At 36.2% G+C, this 24,131-nt stretch overlaps 1 protein-coding gene and 1 long non-coding RNA gene across 3 annotated transcripts in view; both read left to right on the top strand.

The window, feature by feature from the left end:
• The window catches only part of LOC126869803 (uncharacterized), a 93,654-nt gene extending 80,921 nt beyond the window's left edge, over positions 1 to 12,733 (top strand). The window contains exons 5-11 of the mRNA XM_050626813.1: positions 5,222 to 5,305; positions 6,352 to 6,485; positions 7,827 to 7,963; positions 8,286 to 8,440; positions 9,796 to 10,037; positions 10,159 to 10,345; positions 10,482 to 12,733. Coding sequence (XP_050482770.1) covers positions 5,222 to 5,305; positions 6,352 to 6,485; positions 7,827 to 7,963; positions 8,286 to 8,440; positions 9,796 to 10,037; positions 10,159 to 10,345; positions 10,482 to 10,678 — 1,136 coding nt within the window. The 3' untranslated portion in view covers positions 10,679 to 12,733. The remainder of the gene's footprint in view (positions 1 to 5,221; positions 5,306 to 6,351; positions 6,486 to 7,826; positions 7,964 to 8,285; positions 8,441 to 9,795; positions 10,038 to 10,158; positions 10,346 to 10,481) is intronic.
• A 2,704-nt stretch (positions 12,734 to 15,437) lies between these two features.
• On the top strand, positions 15,438 to 18,241 carry LOC126869835 (uncharacterized). Of its 2 annotated transcripts, none has more exons than XR_007691021.1 (3): positions 15,438 to 16,188; positions 16,312 to 18,051; positions 18,146 to 18,241. It is a non-coding gene; the product is annotated as an uncharacterized LOC126869835 (long non-coding RNA). The 2 variants fall into 2 exon arrangements; XR_007691020.1 differs by having other exon boundaries at positions 16,309 to 18,051.
• Positions 18,242 to 24,131: the final 5,890 nt, after the last annotated feature.

Here is a 24,131-nt window from a genome sequence, read left to right as displayed (position 1 = left end):
AAAATCAACCGCAGTCTATCGCCTACAATCTATAACATGTGAATCCGCTAATAAAATTTATTAATCTATTACCAGTTGTTGAGAATTTTGGATCTTAATAGCCGAAATAATGGTATAGGAACGCTACATTTACATTTAGAATTCATATGTCGGGTTGACGTTAAACTTAGGGGCGTGTAACGTATCTTCATTAGGACAAGCCATCGTTGTTGTTCAATGAAGATTATATTTACAATGATATGTACAAATATTGATTTAACAGAGTTTGACAATTAAACGTGGTGATTAGACACTCTAGATGTTAAAGACAATGTTCTTCGGTTCATTAACGAATCCACGGTCAACGGGGAAAACTCTTTGTACAATAGAATATATTTTGAAACACAAAATGACGTTAGCTGTGACGTTCGGTATCTTTCTGACAGACTGACAAGACGTTATGTGAAAACTCTCCAAGGTGATCACAAGAATAAAAGACTGATACGATCACATTTGTCAATTGCATATTGACCGGGGATATCAACAAAATTCCAGACACCGTTACTAGGCAGACCCGCGTAGAGTCGACATTGCTCCTGCCCGGGGCTTGTTTGTTAATACAGCGTGTGTCCCTCGATATTGATACTTCTTCTGTTAGGTAAAAACGTTCATCCCATGACCGTGACTACGTTCGGCAACCAGTTGTGTCACCTCGAGCCCGAGCCCACGTCACAAATCTCGGGCAAACATAATCAAATGATATCACACAACTACTTCTAGTATTGGGGATATTCCCAAAATTCCAAAAGAGTGGCCCAATGTTCCTACATCTCCGATACATATTAGAATAGTTATATATTTATTTGATAAGCGATTTCAAAGATATTCATCGATACACAATTGCACGCGTCTCACCACTTTCTTCTTGACTGAACAATTTACATTTTGTACATTGTATGATATTTGATGGATTTGAAAAAGTGTCGTCTATCGTGAATTTCTGACAAGTCTAGGATAAGTATCATCGTTTAAAATAGAAATTGTTAATCGATTAAACGACTAACGTGAAAATTACTTCGATTAAATGCAGTGTGCGACTTGAAAAAACATCTTTTATGCGCCAACCTAAGGAAAAAGAACTTGATCTTATCTGGTGGACGTGACCCGTGAAGGTCTGTAATTCGCGAAATTGCGGATCGCGAGACGCTATCCTCCAATAAATTCGTCTCGAAGGCGTTGCTCGTCCAGTCTCCATTGTAATTTCCGAGATTTACGCTGTCCAGATTCGAACGAAACACGACTCGTAATTGCTGGAAGGTTAAGGATGCACGGACGAAGGCTGGCTTAATCAAGAGGTAAATTGATACGAATCGTTAAAGAACGACATGACAGGTTCCCGAATTAGACGACTCGTCTTAGAGCATGCTTATCGATGATGAGCTGTGCACGTTCCCCAATGGAGACCGGCTTAGTCTCGATGAAGTCATAAAGGTTCTCTCTGCGGGAAACACGGCGGCCACCCGCGGTATCGTCGATTACGCGAAAGAAGGCCCATTAGCTTTAATGTATCCTCCTGTGCACGCTCGTTTCTACGACCTCGGGTCTCCATTTTCTCTTCTTTCTTCTGCTCTTCGTCGTCGTTGATGCAGCGTCTTTCACGTAAATGAACCATCGCGCTTCTTATTTTTGAAACTCGTAATCTCGTCATCGTGCGCGTACAAACGATTTCGCTGTTGAAAATGAACGATGTCCTTACGGTTAAAAGCTAGATAGTTAAATGTTACTATGATTAGAAGTTGGATGATTAATAGATTGTTGGCAATGTTTCGCTGTTCTTCAGAGTGAGATATTGCGCGTTATATTTAGTGGAATTGGAAGAGGATTATTTATCTTTTATTTACGTTTACAGAAAATATGTAGAGTCCCTGGTTCGAACGAAAATGAGATTAAGTTAGGAAGATTTCAATTTTCGAACAACATTGTTACGTATTAGGTTGTCCGAGAAGTTTCTTTCGTTTTATAAGGAAATAATAGACGCACGATGTCTTTTGTTTTATATTAGTTTATTGAATTATGCACGAACATAATAATAACGAAATGTATCATACCTAATTCAATAAAACAATATAAAACAGAAATTGTTGTTCATCCATCATCACCTAATGAAACGAAAGAAACTTTTCGGACAACCTAATAATAAGATATCGTTATGCAACGACTTAATATAACTCAAAATCCAGATAAAATATACAATTATTCACATACCATCGAGTCGTATCGTATCTCGTGCATAGATACAAAGAGGTAAACCAACGACGAAAGGAGTCACGGGCGAAATCGCGAGTGAAGAATGTTCGTCGTGACACCGAGATACTACTATACTTCTCCTCGCGTACTCGAGCGCGAGTATATCAGAGTTGCGTAACCGCTTCCATTGTTTACTCTCGGACGTTTTGCCGGCCTCTGAACACAAAGCACTTTACTTATCCGCAATTCTAATAAGTGTGCATACCGGTCGAAAATGGTGTACGCGTGCTGCACTGGCAGCACGCGCACCTACCTACACAGTCACACTGAAGAATAAAAAAAGAAAGAAAAGAAAGGAAGAAGAGAGAAAAAGAAAACGGGCGGGAAACGTTCTCTCGACGAAACGTTGTATCATCGAGGATTACCTCGAGTGTGACTATCTTCAGCCTCCATCTAACGCCGTTCATCTTCCACACTCCCGCTGGATTACGTCGTTTTACGATGGAAACGGCTCCTTACCACGAAGAGCACCTATAAAGGGGCTTCGCCGGTTTACTTTCACTCGTCATCGGCGGCCGGTTTTCCGCCGCTTTCCGCCCACCGGATGGCCCCCGATTTTCCGACCGTTTCGACACGAAACACCAACGTTTCGGCATCGTGACTTCTCTTAGGTTCGCTGCCTCGTTGGAACCGTTTTATCGAAGCTTCCGATCGTAAAAGCAGGCGGGTGTTGATGACTCGTTCGTCATCGTGGAAATTGACGCTCGTTTGGAAAGTACGATACGTGACTTTGGGAAGAACATGGGGGAATTTGAGGGGGATGTATGTGTACTACATATTCCGCTATTAACCCTTCGACAGTGTGATAAAACGAAGAATTTAGAAATTGCTTATCTCTTAATCTCCGATATTTCCTGCACTTTGGGCTGGCTTAATGTGGATGGCTAACCCCAGCGGGATACCATCTTCGAGTTTGACTATTTTATTTCTTTAGTGAGGTCAGTACGGTGTTTTCTTTTTGGTCTTCTTTCTATGGGAGTTTTGCTCGCTTCAGCAGCCAGCTGGTTTGGAAGATAAGTCATATTGCTAAAATTCTAAACTCATTACGTATACAAATTATTTTTCTCTTTATGCCAACACTAGTATCTAGTTTGATTTAAATTTTAAATTTCACTGCGGTCGCACTCGCAACAAAATAGTAGCCCGCGGTTAATGTTTCTCGGATGTAAAAATAAAATTTTCTTTGGTTTCCTGTGTCGTTTTGTAAATATATTTTTATTTATATAATGTTACATACTAAATATTATGTTTTTAAAAGTGCCTATATTCGATTGAAACGTGAACATTTAGGAGGTAAACTTGATTGATTATTTTCTTTGCTTTTGGATTATTTTATAATATGTTTATTTATAGTCTTGAATGAAATAACATAACGAGTCTTGAATAGGACTATTTTTATTTTATTACTTAAATGTTTTGTACATTTCGTATATTCGTACTTATATTTACAACTCGAGGGTGTTCTTACGTTGAACTTAGTTTGTAAGACACAAATTTTATAACAATTTTTACTTTATAATTTAAGAAGCTTTATTTTATAATACCAAGGTTTAGAATTATAATTGTAATACTTGATAAGATTATTTTCATTCATGTGCGTTCTTCATACCGTACAATGTCCCATACAAAATTACCTAGTCGTAAAAGGGACATTTCCAACTTGTTTAAAACTCTAAAATTTTGTTATTTTCCATTACTATTGACAAGTTTATGATATATATTTATCAAAGGCCAATAAATGTACTTTCTATTAACGAACATATTTTTAAATACCTATGATATTATCAAAAATGGACGCTGAAGACAACTTCATAGTACTTCTGGCCTACTTTTATTACGTTATGCTGCTCTTACATTGGATAATAAGAAGTGAAGAAATGAAACAGAAATATGTTTTACTCGAGAATTTTTATTTCAAATGGAAGAAGAATTTTTTCTTCGAGCTACTCTCTCCTCGTGATATACAGGGTGGTTGGTAACTGGTGGTACAAGCGGAAAGGGGGTGATTTTGCGCGAAAAAAGAATTCGAAAATATAGAATAAAAATTTTTCGCTTGGGGCTTTGTTTTCGAGAAAATCGACTTTGAATTTTCGCTCGGTATGCGTCCACTTTATCACGCCTCGTTATAACGGATCTCACTGTAGATCGTTGTCCCGATAGAAAAATTAAAAAAAAAATTAAAAAAAGAATTTTTATTTTATATTTTCGACTTCTTTTTTCGCGTAGAATCACCCCCTTTCCACTTGTACCACCAGTTACCAACCACCCTGTAGGTATATGACCCGCCACGGTTATCTGTGATGCCACAATGGTCATTGATGACATTCAACTTCTTACAATTGTAAAAATTGAATGAAAATTGACAGTTAGGGCATTTTGAATATAACCGATAAATAGAAGATACTTTGAAATAAAAAGTTGCTCATTGAACAATTAAACAGTTTTATTAGAACATCAATAAAAAAAAAGAGAAGAAATCTTGCATCTAACGGTGCACTGTGTTAAAACACTGTGGCGTCCTGAGCGTGGCATGACAGTCAAAGTGTTAAGTATTTTATGTAAATTTGAGTTTTACATTTAAAGTTGAACGTTATTAGTCATTAATCATCGGCATATGGAATATGCAAACACCAAACTGACAACTCAATCCTGACAAAGTTAATTGTTTGATTCCTTCAGAGTTAAATGTTTTTTAAAAATGCTGAGAATAATGAGAAAAAGATTAGTATGAACATGGTTAACACGATAAATATTGTGCTTCACATATAAAAATCAAAAGATATCTTTATTTTATAACATTACTAAGAGAAATGTACAAACTATGTATAAACACTCATCACACAGAACTCACTCAACTCACAGAAAACTAACATCTAAAAAAAAAAAAAAAAAAAATTGTGGAAGTATCTCTCATTAATAAAATAAAAATTTGTAGATATCGAGGCGGAGTGTCAGGACGACTACATGAAAATCCGGATCGGTTTCAACGGTTCCTTCACCGGGTTGCTCTACTCAGCGGGTAAGTAGCCCTTTGGAAATTAACATCGCGACATGAATCGTGGACGTGGCTGCGAGGATCCGCATCAAAAGACGTACTATCACGTCCGCGTTGTACGACCTCACGACTTTGCCGTTCGCAATCATCATCTCTGCGGACACAACGCTCGAACTGTTACGATGCTGACGAGCTAATGGCAAAACATTATCGTGAAACGATCTCGCTGAAGTTCGCCACTAGCAAACAGAGATAGAGAAAGGAAGATGGAAAGAGAGAAAATTTTCCTTTTTTCCAAGGCGAGTCCATCCAGACCAGCATAGTCGAACCGTGCATTTCCGTTATTTTGAAAGAAGCATAACGCGTTGCCTGCTCTTTGCACGATGCACGCGATGCACCTGCAAATAGCTCGTCCTTGTTGGTCACCGTCCTCCTTCCACACTATTCAGCTCTCTTTGAGCGTTCCTCTCGATTCCAACAGGGTATAGATGATTATCGTTCCAGTTTTGCTCGATCGTTCTTTCATATTTGTGATTTTAAAAGCTAAAGGAAAACTTCTCTTACACGACGCGTGTTTCAATTATTCAGAAATTTAACAATTAGCTCCGACGTAGTCTAGTTTCTGTGTGGCAACATATAGAAGAAATGAAAAGAATAAAACATAGAGGAAATTGCTCGAGTCTACAATCCTATCTCATGTACGTTACTTATGTAGGTTACTGTAGCACATGTAATTTTCACAATTTTATTTGCTTTGTTGCCAAGCGTGTTACATGCTGTTATGGAACAGAATGCGTTAATACACGTACATAGCTTGTAGCTCGTATAATTTTCCTATTAATATTAATTCAGTTCTACAAAAGACTTTGACCTTTTCTTACAGCTCTCAATTTATTAGCAAACTTTATTATCATATTTTTACTGTATCTGTTGTAAATGGTTTTGTTTGGTAATCTGGATTCGTTATTGAGTTTTACATGACCCCAGTAAGTGTGTTAATGAATATGTACTTGTAAACGTGGGTGTGTGTACGAAAATTGCTGACAGTGAACGATCAATTTCAATTAAAGGCTACTCCTATGACCCGGACTGCATGTACGTGAACGGAACTGGCCGCGACTACTACGAGTTCTATATTCAGCTGAATCGTTGCGGCACCCTCGGCGAGAACACTCATCATCAGGACAGCCGAAAAAATCCTACGGTACGTAAAGAGAGCATGCGTGTATGCTGTAACGTACAAAAGCCTTAGTCCATGTATTAAATGAGAATGTTTCACTTCTAGTAACGAACAAATAGATGACGCTATTTGTTAAGAAGACCTGTTGTAAACGACTGCATTAGAATTAAACCAGGGCTCTGTGTATTATAACTGAAAAAAGAAATTGTGCATCAGAAGAAAGCACAAGTAGCCAGTGGCATGAACAAAATATCTTAATATTGTTATACGTAATCTATATCAAACACTGCGGTTTTATTAAAGATGTATCCTAAGACTTTCCAATGGGACTACATATTTAATTGCCATTGTAAAACGAGTAACACAGATGATTTAAGACTTTTGCACAGTACTGTATAATAGTGTGACGAAAGATAGATGGTGTGGTTCGTTATGATCACAGCGTGACCACTTGCCCCTTTTGACAAGGAATAATAATGATTAACGTAGACGAAAAAAAAAAAAAAATAAAAGAATCGACTTGGCCCGTTTTATCTTTTATCTCGCGATCATCCACCGTCGTCTGAATGTTTAACGTCCCACGAGACTCGACATGTATATTAATATACGCACCGTCCGTGCCGTTAGAGAACTTTAACGGACGTGAATCATAAATGCCGATGCTAATAATTCTGTTACGTTCTGCTGTGATTTATTAAACTCGACATGGTTTATACAGGATGCACTAAAATCGTGTCTGTTCCTACTGAGTTGCGGTCAGAAAGAGATCAAACGAAACGGAGGAAAAGAATTTGGATGAAGACGATATTCTGTTGACTCTTAAGTAGTTTATAGATTAGCGAACTAGACTTATGGAGTCGTTGAAAAGATATAAAATGAACATATAAAGTGAATAATTAAATACAGATCACAAATTTCCCTTTCACTTTTCTCTTCCTTTTCGATCTGGCCTTCATCTCATTTCCTCTGCCTGTGTCCATTTTATTCTCACTGTTTCCTTCATTCCCATTTGATATCTTTCCTAACTTCCCTCTTTCCTTTCTTTGTCATTCTTCATCCTTTTTTCCTATATTTCTTCTTTTCCAATTGTTAGTTGTTTTACATGAAAAATTTCAACAGTATATCATATTTAATTTTATATTAGAAAAATACAGTAGCGCCAGTAATATTTTAATGTCGACTCTTCAAAGAATTTTCCTTCGCTCTTCACACTCAGTTAACTCCACTAATACATAGTATCTAGCGCTTGCATTTCTTTGTAAACCGCTTTAACCAATTGATCGATGATCGATATTTCGTCTAAATGGCCCACTCACTGTGATTTTCTCCTCGCGATTTACAACGCTCGATTTCTTTCCATTGCAGAAAAACTTGATGTGGAACACGGTCACAGTGCAGTACAACCCGCTGATCGAAGAGGAGTTCGACGAACACTTCAAAGTGACTTGCGAATACGGTTATGACTTCTGGAAAACCGTCACCTTTCCATTCCTCGACGTCGAGTAAGTGTCTTACTAAATACCTTAATTATTAATACCAATTAGTGATCCTTAATTAAGCTCTTCAAAGCGACTTGCGAATGTGATTACAACGTTTGGAAGAAGTTTCGCCTTCCAATTCCTCTATGTCGACCATCTTATTAAATATCTGTTAACTTGCCATGCCAATCAGTCATCCATAATAACAGTAAAGAATTCAAAATTATTGTATATATATATATTTGTACTACCGTGTATTTTTTAACGTGTACTGTATGATGTCCCACTGATGGATAACGGGAAGTTGATCCCAGCAGAAGGCTCTAACGCGGATATCTTCTTTCAGAGTTGCGACGGGGAATCCTGTTGTGTTCACCCTGCAGCCACCAGAGTGCTACATGGAAATCAGATACGGTTACGGGACCACTGGAACTAGAGTGGCTGGACCAGTCCGTGTCGGCGATCCTCTGACTCTCATTATCTATATGCGCAGCAAATACGGTACGGGGATATAGCGGACACGCATTTTCGCGTTACGCTACTCTTACATCGATTCCATACGATCGACGTGTCTAACACTAGAACTACCGATAGTTAACAGGAAGTTATTTCTACCAAAAAGCAGTCACAATGACTGGTCTTTAAAAAATACGTGATAATAGAATATTTTTATATTTATTGATTTATTACTTTCTTACGCAAGGAATTCCATGTTATGTAGTACATTTTTGGTATTATTAATCCATCTGGGACCATAATCCCTAAACGAGGGTTGACACATTTATAAAATTGTAGAACTAGACTAACTAATCTAACTAGCATCTAGTAATCTAGCGATCGACTCGGAATTTTTCTCATAACTAATATCATCATATCGAATGATATACAGTAAAAATTTAAAAAACGCGTGGCAAGTTGTAGAAAACGAGGAAACTGGTTAATTGGGGTTCGATAAACAGATTGCAGGACCCTTTTACGCTTTGACAAGTACCAGTCATTTTAACTGGCATTGGTATAAGTAGCATTGATACAAAATTATTTTGAGGTTGAATACATAAAGAACAAGATAAAATTCATTATATTATTCCTTTAGTTATCGTTGCGAAAGTCATTATATCTTTGCGGAAAAAAATATAACATAAAGTAGGAATTTTAAAATAAAATTGTAAAAGCAGTCAATTTATCTGGTGTGGTAGTTCTAGTGCTAATCACGTGGCGCTACATAACATCTGCTTGGTGTTATTCCACTGGTCAACGGGATACCCAGGACCTCTATTATGTACACAGTTTCCCTTCGAGAAACTAAAATTAGAGTAGGGTTTCCTCGTTCGAGAAATCGATAACGAGTCGCGATTCCAAGTTGCCAATAATTGACAACGATAAGTCGGTAGTTTAAATATTCCAAGATACTAGAATTCTAAGTAGAATCGATATACTCAGGCTATTTAAGTTCATTAGGTTGGTTCAGAACGTTGATATGAAACTTCAGGAATATGTAATAGTTATTAAAAAAGCAAATATTTGTCTGGATAAACAAAAATCTAAATATCACATATTTTCATCAATAAGGTCTTTCCTGTTTTATCGACAGCATAGGTGTGGTCGATACCACTGTTCACTGTATATGACATATTTATTTTATTGACTTTAATTTTTTGAAACATCGATACAATAGGAATTTTGTAATTTCTCATTCAAGTATTAGTTTCAAATAGATTCTACTTGCAGGTGTTTGGTCGACTTAATTAAAATGTAACTCTAATAAATAGAGATCGAACTCTACTGTAAAATTTAATAAAAGAGATTCGAATCTATATTAGGATGGACATCTAAAATGAATATTTTTATTTTCACAGATGGTTTCGACATCGTCGTGAACGACTGTTACGCCCACAACGGTGGAAATAAAAGGATTCAGCTGATTGATCAATACGGGTGCCCAGTGGATGATAAATTGATCAGTAGATTTCGCGGATCCTGGTCAGAGAGTGGTCTCTTCGAGACTCAAGTTTTCGCCTACATGAAGACGTTCAGGTTCACTGGCTCACCTGCTCTATACATCGAGTGCGACGTCAGAATGTGTCACGGAAGATGTCCAGTATGTAGGAAACGAATGAGAATAAATTCTTAGCCAATTGTCATACAATAGATCGTTTTGTTAAAAGTCTTGATGTAAATTTATATGCCTGTTGTTATATGAATTATTCGTGATTGTACAGAGTCAACCGTGTCATTGGAGGAACGCCAAGAATGTGGCTAAACGTTCTTTGCCAGAAATTGGTGGCCCGTCGACGCCAGCGACGAGTTTGTCAGAGAACGTCAATCTGTTCCAATCGTTGCGTGTTCTACAGGAAGGCGAGGCAGATACGGAATTCTTCCAGAATTCCACTACAGCTTTCCGAAGTGGTAATTTCAGTAAATGATTCGACCTTAAAATATTTAATCTGTTATCCGAGTCATCGTTTAAACAGAACTTGTATGATTATGATTATTAACATTTTTATTTGTTTATATATACTGATTATTGATGCTTTTTTTGCAGGACCTAGTGAATCCACGAACGACAGAGTGTGCCTTAGATCAACTGTTCTTAGTACGATCATAGGAATCGGTTGTGGCTTCCTTTGTTTAATGGCAGGGACGATATTAGCGATGTGTTCGAGAATTCGAAGACAGGCTAGGGAAAAACTTCTATCTGATAGCATAAGTTACATGACCCACAAGGGTAGGATCAACTAAACGCGGCCTCTTTGGACGTACAAGCGAAGTTCTTCTCTTTTCCTTCTTCTTCGTGGCAACTCCATCGGTACAAGCGTATCGAGAGATTCACCGAGGAAACATTCTCCGTCGGTAATAAGGCGAGGACGATCATCGCGTTTGTAAGAAGCGACGCGATCGGTAATAAAGCTAAACACAAGCTCGATCGATAAAAAAGGTATTTTCAATCGACGGTCGAGAATACAAATTGCGAGACACAAGCGATACAAATGTAGCTAAAAATTGTATATTTCGGTAAAGCGTGAGATACTTAGACGAATAGCTAGAAAATGAAATTAGAAAAGTCAAAGAATATATATTGTGATAAATACGATTAGGCTTAAATTTCTACTTCCTTTTTGTTTGTTTAATAACTAATTAACCGTCGATAACAAGCGAAACGTAGTCCAGTAGATCGTGGACGATTGAACTCGCGCTTCCTTTTTACGTAAACGCTGTTTCCTTTTATCTTTTTTCAATTGTAATTTTTTCGTTTATTTTGCGTACAAGTGAGTTGCCGTCCGTAGATAACAACGATCAAAGGCGAATTTAGAAGTCGAGGATTTTGCCACGTTCTCCGTATCGAACGCGCGATTGAGAAAAATATTTTATTACAATCTTTCTCGGCCGCGCGGACGTTACTATACGAGATCAAAACGAATGACTAGATATACAGTCGTTTAATACCGTTTAATGAGATTCAGTACTTTAAGTATGCCTAATAGCATTACTCGCCATATTCAGGAACATAAAAATCATCGAGGTCTCGAGCTACAGCTGAACAAATAATTGATCATACTTTATATGCGTGTTACCGTACTTATACAAAAATTTAGAACTACGTGCATTACACGTGTCAGTGCACTTTTTTACAATTTCAAATCATCCTCTCATAGATAACATTATAGTAGCGTTCTCTTATATTTTAGATCATTGGAAGAATTGTTTCGCTTATGTTCAAGCGGTAAGGTCACCATCTTACCATTGACAAAGACGGTAAATAGATATAGCAAGGGTAAACCATAAATATTATACCTTTTTCGCTCGTTCTCGTTAGATGTACTTCTTTTTCAGGCGTGTGTGAAAGTGTTTTTGGATTAACCCTGCTACATCCTTTCGATTATTTCTCATCTAATTGTACTGCAATATGATTGAACAAAATACTGAAGAGACTTTAATGGTAGACACAATTCCTTATTGAACATTTTAAAAATTTGTTTGCTGAAGCGTGAAAAAGATTGTAATATAAAAATTCGAAAATCGCAGCAGGGTTAAGGTCATTATCTCCTTTGTGAGAATTGTTTATTAGAGAATACAACGAGACGTCCAGTGTATCGGAATTTATGCGAACACTACTATATCTATCATATTTCAGATCTAGCTGTATCTCAGAGATATAACAACACGTTTTATAGTCGAAGTTTCTGAATGTTTGCGAACGATGCATTTTCGTATGATATAAACATCGCTATGCAATAAACAGTTACAATATTTAGGTTTATACTTTATATGCATAATGATATATACTCAGTGTCCAAGTGTGTCTGGACTTTCTTATTTTTTTTTTTTTTTTTTTTCATGCTATTCTTCGTATTTTCTTGTTTTGTATTTTTCTCTTAATTTCTTCAATTCTCGAGAGGCAGGAGCATTAAAGAATTGCCAGAAGCCAGAGAACAGCCAGCGAGGATTAAATAATATTTTGCATCATACGAGATGACCCCGCGCGTGTATCGGGGGAGCCAAAGAAACGTAGCTCAGCTCTCGTCTTGATAATTTATTGCGAAACTTCGCGGAAGCATCCTGAATTCGTCAATCTGTGAAATATTAATTTCCCCTCCTGGTCGTTCCGGAAACATTTTTTTCTACACGTTCTTCGGATATACTGCCCCCCCCCCCCTCCCTGCCCATTTACAATCGACAGCAAACAGAATCCACCTTCTCGATCGAATTACTTGTAAATATAGCAGTGTATGATCCATAATATTTATAATTAAGCTCGAGTGTATCAAGGTTTCCAATAAACTGTAGCAGGAGTATTTATTGTCTTTTTAAATAAACTTCATCGACTCGTACAATTGTTTATTCACGAATAATGTTATTATGAAAATATTATTATATTGTCAGTCCTATTATGAAATTTTCTATTTATATTATTGCTATGATAGTATTATACCACGAGTGATATTATTACGACAATATTAGGTATTATTACAAGTATACATGTCTGTAATTATGAGCTTCTCCATTCAGAGGGTGTCCTGAATTAGAATGTTCCAAAACAGCGTTCTTTTGTGATTTTTTTTAGGAGGGAAAGAAAGAAATGAAGTTATTGAATTTTGAGGCATGGTTTTGTATATATTTAACGAATACAAAAAAGTTTTTTTAAAGTAAAAGAAAAATTTATAACAGTTTTCAATCGGCGGAAAAAATACATCTCGTAATTCTTGACTGAAACAAAAAACCAAAAAAGGATTAAATTATTTTTTCCTCTGGGTAAACTAAATAAAGGCAGAGAAAAGTTTATTTAAATAATTGTTATAGCACCTTAAAGTTTATTTTTTTTTTAAACTTCTTTAATTTTTTTAAAAATTTTTTTATTCAAAATTTTTAATTTCACGTTTTTTTCTGCCGTTATTTAGTTCACACAGAAGAAAAATATATAATAATTTATAATAATTTATAATAACATAATATATAATATATAATAATTAATATTTATAATAATATAATAACCATACCTCAAAATTCAATAACTTCATTTCTTTCTTTCCCTTCCAAAAAAAATCACAAAAAGCGCTGTTTTAGAACATTCTAATACAGGACACCCCCTTCACAAAATTTTCCTCTTACGTTGGTATTACCAATGAAATATCTGAAATTTTGGAAACGAAGAAGTCGAAAATAATTTCTGTCAACGGTAAATCAGATGGCTCACGTATCGCAAAGGATCGGTTAAAGAGAATGAATCTGGACGATTTTATACAAATACCGCTTTTCCAGGAATTAGTCCACCACCGATGGAGCGAAAAACCAGCGTGACGAAAAGAGGACTTCTACCTGGTTGATTTTGAAAAATTCGACGTGTCCCAGGATTACAATGGTCACGGCACGGAACGAATCGTATTTTCCAAACAGCATATCCTTCATCGAGATGCAGCCGGTGCTTTCGTTTCTTCGAGCACACTCAAAGATCGCCGCAAATGGCCGGTTCATGGTGAAAAGTGAAAATCTACGCAATATCTCACCTGCAGAATGGACTGGCACCGCCATTTGTCGCTCGATCCTCCCTCGATAACGCAAGAAATATACGATAGTTCGTCGGTCTCGTTCAAGCTAGCGCATTATCGATGACTGCATTTTTGTTCGACAGAGGGAAACCTTTCAAATAGCTTTGGGACCCAGGCAATTAATAAGATCCTTTCTCTATAGAGGATTTTTATGACTATCCTATGTGGCCAGTTTTAGTTTATAGAAAAACATATCTTCGCATATAAGATAATCATTACGAGATAGATGTACGCATAAATATCATAAAACTGATAGATACGAAGCAAAGAAATATAACATCGAACGAAGAAAATATAAATACATTGGACATTCCAAATGTATATCATATCCTGTTAGAAAACATATTCTGATGTTTTATCAACAGTGAAATCGAGAATTCTAACATTGATAATTGAAAATTAAGGAAACATCGATTACTACCAAAAATTTTAGTTCAATTTTAGAACAACATTGAACATTTCAAACTTTCTGGAATAGTAAATTTTTAGCATCAAGTTTCTGTTCAAATTATGAAGCCATTTGCTACAACCAAAATTTTCGTTAATATTGGGTTGGTAACAAAGTGATTGCGTGTTTTAAATAAGAAGGAAAATTCAAAATTTTTGCTTACAGATATAACTTTATTGAATTAGGTATTGTCCGTTTTTGTCGATGAACTTTTGCCATCTTTCGGGCAGTGTCATAATTCTATGTTTATGAAACTTCTGATTTTTGCCAGCAGAAAACTGAATTAAATGTGATTTTACATTATCAGCGTCATTAAAAATTGTACCATTTAAGGAGTTCTGCATGAAACGAAATAAATGGTAATCTGAAGGCGCAAGGTCAGGGCTATATGGTGGATGTAACAACACATCCCAATCTAAGTTCCAATAATTTTTGGCGAATGATGTGTGGAGCTTTGCATTATAATGCTGGAAAACAATACCCTTACTATTTGCCAATTTTGGCCGTTTTTCTTGAACTGTATCGCTCAGTTTGACGAGTTGTTGAACGTACACATTTGAATTAATCGTTTGGTTTCTTGGTAAAAATTCAAAGTACAGAATTCCTTTATAATCCCACCAAACTGACGACATAATCCTTTCTTGGTGAATCTCAGCTTTTGGTGTCGTCTGGGCTGGTTCATCTTGCATCAGCCACGATCTTTTCCCATTAACGTTGTTATAAACTATCCACTTTTGGTCGCCAGTAATCAGTCGTTTCAGAAATGGATCAATTTCGTTGCGTTTCAGAAGCGAATCGCAGATGCTAATGCGTTGCGTCGAATGAATTTCTTTAAGCGAATGAGGGACCCATAAATCGAGTTTCTTGACATAGCCAAGCTGTTTTAATTTTTTTTCAATGCATGTATGCGATACATTGAGCTTCTCTGCAATCTCACGCGTTGTGCTATGACGATCTGAATCGATAATGGCCTTGATATGGGTCTCATCAACTTCAACTGGTCGGCCAAATCGTTGAGCATTTTTCAGTGAAAAATCACCAGAACGAAATTTGGCAAACCAATTTTGACACTGCCTTTCTTTCAAGACTTCATTCCCATATACGGCACATAACTTCATGTGTGCTTGCGATGCGTTCTTGCCTTTTCGGAAATAATACAATAAAACATGTCTTAAATGCGCGTCTTCCACTTTTAAATTCAGATAAAAACGAAACTATATAACTAATTGATATAATTTTTACTAAATTAAAGGCAGAACTCCACACAACAAGAAAGCAGTATAGGTTAGGTGCTTTGAATACGTTGTCAAAACAAAAGAATGTGCTAAGACCACCTATTGACAAAATCCGGAATCACTTAGTTGCCAACCCAATAATTTTAGATAACTAGTATAATTCAGAGGAATATCAACTTTTTACTTGAAACGTTAACCTCGTTCCGATTATGTGATCGAAAATTGTAGACAAAGGGAAGCAATGCACGATCCGGATGTCTCCAGGAATTCTTCTTAAGAAAGGGTCGCAGTGTCGGTCGATTTCGCAGTGGAGCCAAAAGGGCGATCCAGCAACGCAGTAACGAACTGTCTCTCGGCGGCGAGCATGCGGCAATTAATCAAGCCGCAATAAATTAATTGCCGCTCAGGCAGGAATTAATTACCACCCCGGCAATAATTATGGCTAACGCAGAAATAATTATCGTGCGCCACGGCAACGCGTTGATCCCTCTGCACGACGATAATCCGCTGGTAATTCGATACGTACGTATATCTCGATCGATCCCTGGCTGTCGCTACTCTTCTCTTTTAAATCGCTTTTAATTTCAATAAAAGGGTGTCCGTGATAAATAAATCGTTGGCGAAACCATTTCGATGTTGCAGCAGATTAATGCATCTGGAAGAAAGATCGCAACGCGAAATATCGCATCGCCAGCCACCGTTTCGCGCGCAGTTTTATCATCCTACCGACGCAAATGTCGTTTATTAAGTGGAGCAACGATTAAGTCAAAGGGCTCGTGCATAAGATGGTCGAAGACGTTATTCAAAAGCAATTCTCAATGCGATTCGTTTTATGGACTATGGTGCTTCGTTACGAAATGAAGTTTCCTTGCACGAAGATTGCGGTGCCGGAAGAATTTTTGTTTGCATTAAAAAACATATGGCATGAAATACAAAGTGGAACTGGTTCTCTAGAAACACAAAGTGGAAGTTTACTCTGTGGAATATGAAAAATAATCTTTTTTTTTATACGTTTGGCGATTTGGAGGACGCAACATAAAAAGTAAAAGAAATTGTAAGAATTTTGCCATAAATGCAAAACATGTAGTTCCTAATTCGCAGAAAGATATTAAAAAGGTATATGTATACAAATGTGGCATATATAAATATACAGGGTGGTTGGTAACTGGTGGTACAAGCGGAAAGGGGGCGATTCTAGGCGAAAAAAGAAGTCGAAAATATAAAATAACAATTTTTCGTTCGAGGCTTTGTTTTCGAGAAAATCGACTTTGAATTTTCGCCCGGTACGCGTCCACTTTATCACGTCTCGTTATAACGGATCTCACTGTAGATTTTAAAAAAAATTAAAAAAAAAATTAAAAACAAAATTTATATTCTATATTTTCGACTTCTTTTTTCGCGTAGAATCAGCCCCTTTCCGCTTGTACCACCAGTTACCAACCATCCTGTATATTTTTTTTTTAAGCTTAAGTTTATTGAATCCAAGGATACAGTTTTAGGTACATATTCACAATAAACGGTGAATAACCATCCTGTATATAATATGTCGCTTATGATTTTGATAATAATATCTTTCATCTTTGCATGTACAGAGCCTGAGAGTCTACTAGTTTCAAATGGTTTGAAAACTAATATTTATTACACAGATATGTAGATACATATAATGAAGGGTATAGAATATTTTCAGCATTAACAGGCTTGCAGGTTATGGAGTGAAACGTAGCCGAGGAAATTTTTATCAACAACGTGCACATTATAAATTTTAAAGTTACGTTAGAAATTTTTTTACGAGCTACAGGGATGAGAGAGAGGAATATCATGAAAATGCATTCCTAGGAATGGTTCAGTATTTCAATCCAATGCGGTATCTCGCCGCGAATTCAAGCGTGTACTTCTGGACGTGCAACTTCCGGTTGGAGAAACGCATCGTTGCACGAGGGCACAGCAGCGGCGAAAGAGGGTGCCAGCGGATTTTATCAAAATGAAATCTCCCAGGATAATAAATACTCGGTTATCGGGTTTAATCGAGTTATCATGCGATGTGGAAACGACGAGGTAGCTTCGTTGGCTAGGATCCATGAAAATAGGGTGTCTTTGATAAAACTGGAAGAATATCTATCGTTTTTGTATCAAATTATACTTATAACATTAAGAGAAGATTTGGCTGCAAAGTTAATTTAAATTTGATTCTTATATTAATCTACACTCTTTGAATGAAAGATTTCAAAGTAATCTAAACTATTCTTAATTTTTCACAGGCTGAACATTGTTCTAGAAATAATTTCTGGAATCGAAAATCTAGATACTTACTTATAATATATACTTTATTCTTTAAAAAGATGAAACTGCAAAAATTTGGAAACCGCAACTGCATTCAAATATAAGGTATTTGTACTAATGTTATTATAGGATTTATTTATTCAGAAATATTAGAAATTAGGGTTTCCAATGATTTCTATCCTAATAAATTTATTGATAGATGGATCTATTTACAATGGATTAACCATTAACACTGCGACTTTTAATTGTCAATATCGAGGAGCAATTTCAACTTGTTCTCATCGTACTTTGGCTTGTAAGTTTTTAAGTGTCACATTTTAAATGCTACAATGACGCTTAATATTAAATAATTATATTAAAGTCATTCACAATCATCTTTATTCATCTCAGAAGTAATATAATTTTGATTACAATATTTATATTAATTATAATTGAGTAATGTGTGGAATTTTTTAAAATATTCATTCAGATGCAAACCGGGTTTGCGTTCATAGGTCTCATAGTACTCACTGAGGAGTATTATTTTTTATTTGTAAACAATTACCGATAATGACTCAAAAATACATTTGGAGTAGAGCGTCGCACATCGGTGGTGCTTGAGAGGCACACGTTAAGGGTTAAACAGGAAACGATGGTTACTTAACATGAACTAAATACAGTAACGTGCTATAACTAATGGATATAACTCAATGGATAATTCACAACTCACAACTAATGGTTAACAACTGATAACAACTCGGCAACTCTTTCTTGACTCAACTCGCAACTCTTCACAACTCGACTCTTAGTTAACGAATGCCGATTAATTCGTCTTTTTCCCTTAAGCATCCCTTTGTCTTTTCTCATACCTCCACCACGTACGTATTTCGTAATCGTTCGAGAGCATGATCACGTACTACAATAGTTATTTATTCTTCTTCTATAATAGTTAGTTATGTCTTGTTCCGCGTAACTATTCGACTGAAGGACCAACGACACATTGATGTTCCGCTTGGCCCATTGAAGTTTCCAGACCTTTTTGGCCTGTCGGCACTTAGGTTTTCCCGCAACATTGTTTGTAGTTCAACCGATATTTCTTAGGCAATCTGTGCACGATACTACGTTATAGTTATGTTTTTATACGTTTCCCTAATTCTATTAATCTCTGCAACTATTCAAGTATCACATATCCTCATTTCATATCACTTTAGCAATTTTGAAAAAAAACCATACCCCGGACAGACAAATTTTCCAATATATTTGATTGGTGTTTAAATACATTTTATTAAAATTAATACTAAAAATAAAATAGTACATCCAAATTCGACACAATGCAGAGTGAATGTAAACGAGCTAAATAACTATATCCAAACTTTACTTGAATCAATCGTTCATAATTATATTAGTTTATTATATTAGTACAAATATATTTAAAAGCTTAAAACTTGTTCAATTCGGTCGGAATGGAAAATAATCTCGGTGGCAATCGCAAGTAGTCGGGGAATCGGGAAACTGAGTGCGTTGCGGTATTATATGCAGCCTTCGGTCGGCGATAATTCAGCAAACGTTGCCGCGCACAGACCTAACAGCGATTCCGGTCGGACATAACTTCCGCGAGCCGCTATCGCGGAACTCCACACCTCTACTTTATTAAGTGTACACACACAACGTGGTTCACCGGCCCAAGAGATACTCGATACGCAATGATACCGAGTGCCGAGTAGGTAAAGAGACGTTCGTAAAATAATGCAGCGCAATCCATCGACTCGGTTTGCAACAAGTTCAAGAGCAAATCGCCACGAAAGAACGAGTAATTGTAGAAGCTCGATTACTTCTCTGGATAATTACGAAATTATTGAACACTTTCGAGATTTATGGAACGACACATTGTAAGATAACTTGGACAAAACTACTATTTATTATAATTTTTCTGAGATTTACATACATTCTATTTGAAACTGTTTACTTAACTACTTTATATCATCTTTATTATCTTATTATTATCTTATTATTATTATTATTATTATTATTATTATCTTATTATTATCTTATTTATTTATCTTTATTTTCTATTAATAAAGTTACTTTAATTTCAGCTATCTTATAATCTGTGTTTCAGTTTTAGGATTAAGAATTACGTACTTTTGTCTCTATTCGCGTTTACTGTTGTAAAACAGGATTGTTTATTACCAAGTAATAATATCTAACAAACGCTTGGATATTATAATTACAACACTTTTAATTATGCAAAAATCTGCAAAATGCATATAGCGTGGAAAATTGTATAAAATATTCAAAGTAAAATACCTACTTGCCATCTCTCTTTAACCATATTTATAAAATATTGTCTAAAATATTCGAAGTAAAATACTTACTTGCTATAATATTATCTCCGTTTAAATTCTTTAATCGTAATTTTCATAAACATTTACAGTTTAAAAAGAATTGTCGGCTTTTAAAACATGTATTGCTGCATTCAAATAAATTCAATTTGGAAGCTTTCCAACGAGCCAAACTTTCCTCCGCTCCAAAACGCCGAGACATCGTTCAAAAACGATTGTGTTTGCTGAACAACACATTTATACGTTATTTTACCTAATATTCAATCGATAAAACGCGCCTCGTGCGCGTGTAATATACATTTACCTGTGCAAATACTCGGCAACCGTAGATAACGAGCGAAATATGGCATCGCCGATTTTCGTCAATCCTCGGGATCGGAATTTTTCCGTGCTCGCGTTTACCTTTGATTAAATCATTTCATCAAACATGTTCGACTGGTTCCCGCTATGATCTATGTATAAGTGAGATTACCGGTTCAGGAGAGAAAGAGAAAGAGAGAGAGAGAGAGTATTCGAGGCTGGTCGGCAGATAAAATCTGATGGATGCTCCTCGCCGATTCTCTCCGTGACGTATCTGCGGATATAACTCAAGGACCCTCGCGTGATTTCGCATGATTACCAGGAGCAGGATAATGAAAAAGTCCTGGGAGAAAAATACGATCAAGGCATTCGTGATCGAGTAAAAACGTTTCGATTGAGAAATGGTAAAATGGTAAATGATATAGAAACCTAGCACCTCTCTTTCGCTCAATTGAATTAACATTATTGATAAAATTTCACTTGTCGCAAATTACACTTGTTATTATTATATATACTATTGTGGCGGATCGGTATCAACAGGACGCCGACAGGTCGAGGCATCAACGCGGCGCAACACCTCCCGGGCGATCCGCTGGTACCAACCGCCAACACTAGAGGGCTACGACGACAACGAGTCTGTCTAACTCGCTAGCGGTCGAATATACGAGCGATTGATACAAATACCGCACCTAGCGAGACTCCCTCTACGTCTAAGGCAGGGACTACCAGGCATAGCCTTACTGACGAGTCCACTGGTAGTCTCGGGACGAAACGCAAACTCTCTTTTCATCCGCCACATTGGTGACCACCGACAGCGAGTCTGTCTAACTCGCTATAGCGGTCGAATATAAGAGCGATTGATACAAATACCGCACCTAGCCCGAGACTCCCTCTACGCCTAAGGCAGGGACTACCGGGCATAGCCTTACTGACGAGTCCACCGGTAGTCCCGGGACGAAACGCACAACTCCTCTTTTCATCCGCCACACTTATGTATTAGTAGATACTAGGAGATTGTGTCAGAAAATTGGAACACTGTTCCAATGGAACAAATGGAAATTTGCGAGTTACAAATTATTCGATTACCTTGTCCGACGCAGGATTGTAAAATTATAAAAAAAGTACCGCTTTAAGGGGGTGTCCTGAATTTAGAATGTTCTAAAACAGCGTGTTTCTGTGATTTTTTTTTAGAAGGGAAAGAAGGAAATGAAGTTATTGAATTTTGAGGTATGGTTTTGTATATATTTAACGAATACAAAAAATTTTTTAATGTAAAAAAAATTTATAACAGATTTCTAATGTCGCTGCAGTCTTCAATCGGCGGGAAAAAAACCAAAAAAGGATTAAATTATTATATATTTTCCTTCTCAATGATCTAAAAAGAAGGCAAAAAATAGTGTGAAATTAAAAATTTTGGCGGGTTTAAAGAAAAAATGTGTTTTTTAAAAAGAAAAAGTAAACTTTAAGAACTGTAACAATTCCTGTAACAAATATTTAAATAAACTTTTTGACGAACTTTTTTAGTTCATCGAGAAGAAAAATATATAATAATTTAATCCTTTTTTGGTTTTTCGTTTCGGTCAAGAATTACAAGGTGGATCTTTCACACCGATTGAAAACAGCAGCCCATGAAATAGGCTTAGAAATCTGTTATAATATTTTTTTTACTTTAAAAAATTTTTTTGTATTCGTTAAATATATATAAAACCATACCTCAAAATTTAATAACTTCATTTCCTTCTTGTCCTTATAAAAAAATCACAAAAAGAAGCTGTTTTAGAACATTCTAATTCACGACACCCCCTTAAAAATTAAATAAAATAAATCATTCTAATTGCTGCTCAATTATTTATAAAATACATCGAATACCTACTATTTAAAAAACTTTCATTACCCATTTCGTGGTGCTTTATTTTCTAACACATTTACGAGTGACTTTACGTACATTTCGCATAATTATTCGTCACATTCTACCTTCCCATTCCTGAACGAGGGAATCGAGGATAACGAGTGGCGACGAAGATCAGGACAAAAAAGAAAAGCGGGAACAAAAGACAAAAGAAAGTTCAGGCTCCGCTAGAAAAATGGAGAAGAACCAATAGAGCGGCGTTTCTTGTCGTTAAATCGACGAGAGGCCGCTTATCAGACGCAAATTGCCACCTTCTTTTCCATGCTAATGCCTCATGGGTTGCTCGATATACTCAAGGAATCGATACTCGAGTGAACGAGGAACGGAGGGCCGGTCTTACCGCTATCGCTTTGGCCAATTATTCTTAAAAACGATAGCATCTTAATGAGGAAAAAATCAACCGCGTAATCGCGAAAATGATAGCGTCGTGTGGACGTCGAAGGCGCAACATGTGTCTGTAATGGCTAGTTTCGTGGAAAGTTGTGGTTACGACGCGTCTATTGGAAATGTTAATTCCGTGAAAGACGGAAGGGACGTTTTCTTCGTTGTCGAAATTGGCCACTCGTATCGACGACTGAAACGGGAGTGGCCGTTGTACGAAAATTGCAACTTATAACAAATTCGTGGTCGACTGATTTCTCGGTGTAATTACGTGTCAACGGGTCGATATTACAGTTTGATACGGATTTCCACGATAATAAGTTGCTATAGGAACGTCCACGGTGAAAAATGTGTCCCGGTGGATTAGGTATCTGCGTGAACGCGTTCATGTTCCGACCGTTTGTTTCAACGATATTAGTATTCACTGTTTCGTGGTTTGATTTGCAATTTGTCGACAGGTTTTATTAATCGATGATCGGTGATTGATATCGGTGGGCTTTTGAATTACGGCGAAATATTGGTATGTGTCATGGTGGTCGTTAAAAGTATATGTTTCTGCTCGAGGAACCTTAAGATTTCGAATAAAATGTAATTAAACGAATAGAATATGTAAATAGATGGTTAGAATGTAGATAGGTGAGTTTAGAATGCAAATTAAGCAATTAGGGATTTTAATTAAGTAAACTGGAAATGTCAAGAAAGGAATTAGATATGTAAACGAACAAATTGGGAATATAAATAAAAACTACGAATGTAAATAAACGAATCTAACGAAACAATATAATTGAATAATCAAATATAAGGAAAAGAAACGTGTAAGTATCTAATATTAAGGAGGTGTCCTGAATTAAAATGTTCTAAAACAGCGTCTTTTTGTGATTTTTTTTAGAAGGGAAAGAAAGAAGTGAAGTTATTGAATTTTGAGATATGGTTTTATACATATTTAACGTTTTCCAAAAAATTGTTCTTAAAGTAAAAGAAAAAATTATAACAAATTTCTAAGCCTATTTCATGGGCTACAGTTTTCGATCGGCGTGAAAGATCCACGTAATTCTTGACTGAAACAAAAAACTAAAAAAGGATTAAATTATTATATATTTTTCTTCTGGGTAAATTAAACAATAGCAGAAAAAAATGTGAAATTAAAAATTTTGGCGGTTAAAAGAAAATAAACTAAGATGCTATAACAATTATTTAAATAAACTTTTTTCTGCCTTTTTTTAGTTCGCCCAGAAAAAAATATACAATAATTTAATCCTTTTTTGGATTTTTAT

This window comes from Bombus huntii, chromosome 9 (assembly GCF_024542735.1).
Source record: "Bombus huntii isolate Logan2020A chromosome 9, iyBomHunt1.1, whole genome shotgun sequence".
Lineage (NCBI taxonomy): Eukaryota > Metazoa > Arthropoda > Insecta > Hymenoptera > Apidae > Bombus > Bombus huntii.
This window is presented reverse-complemented; position numbering and strand designations above follow the sequence as displayed.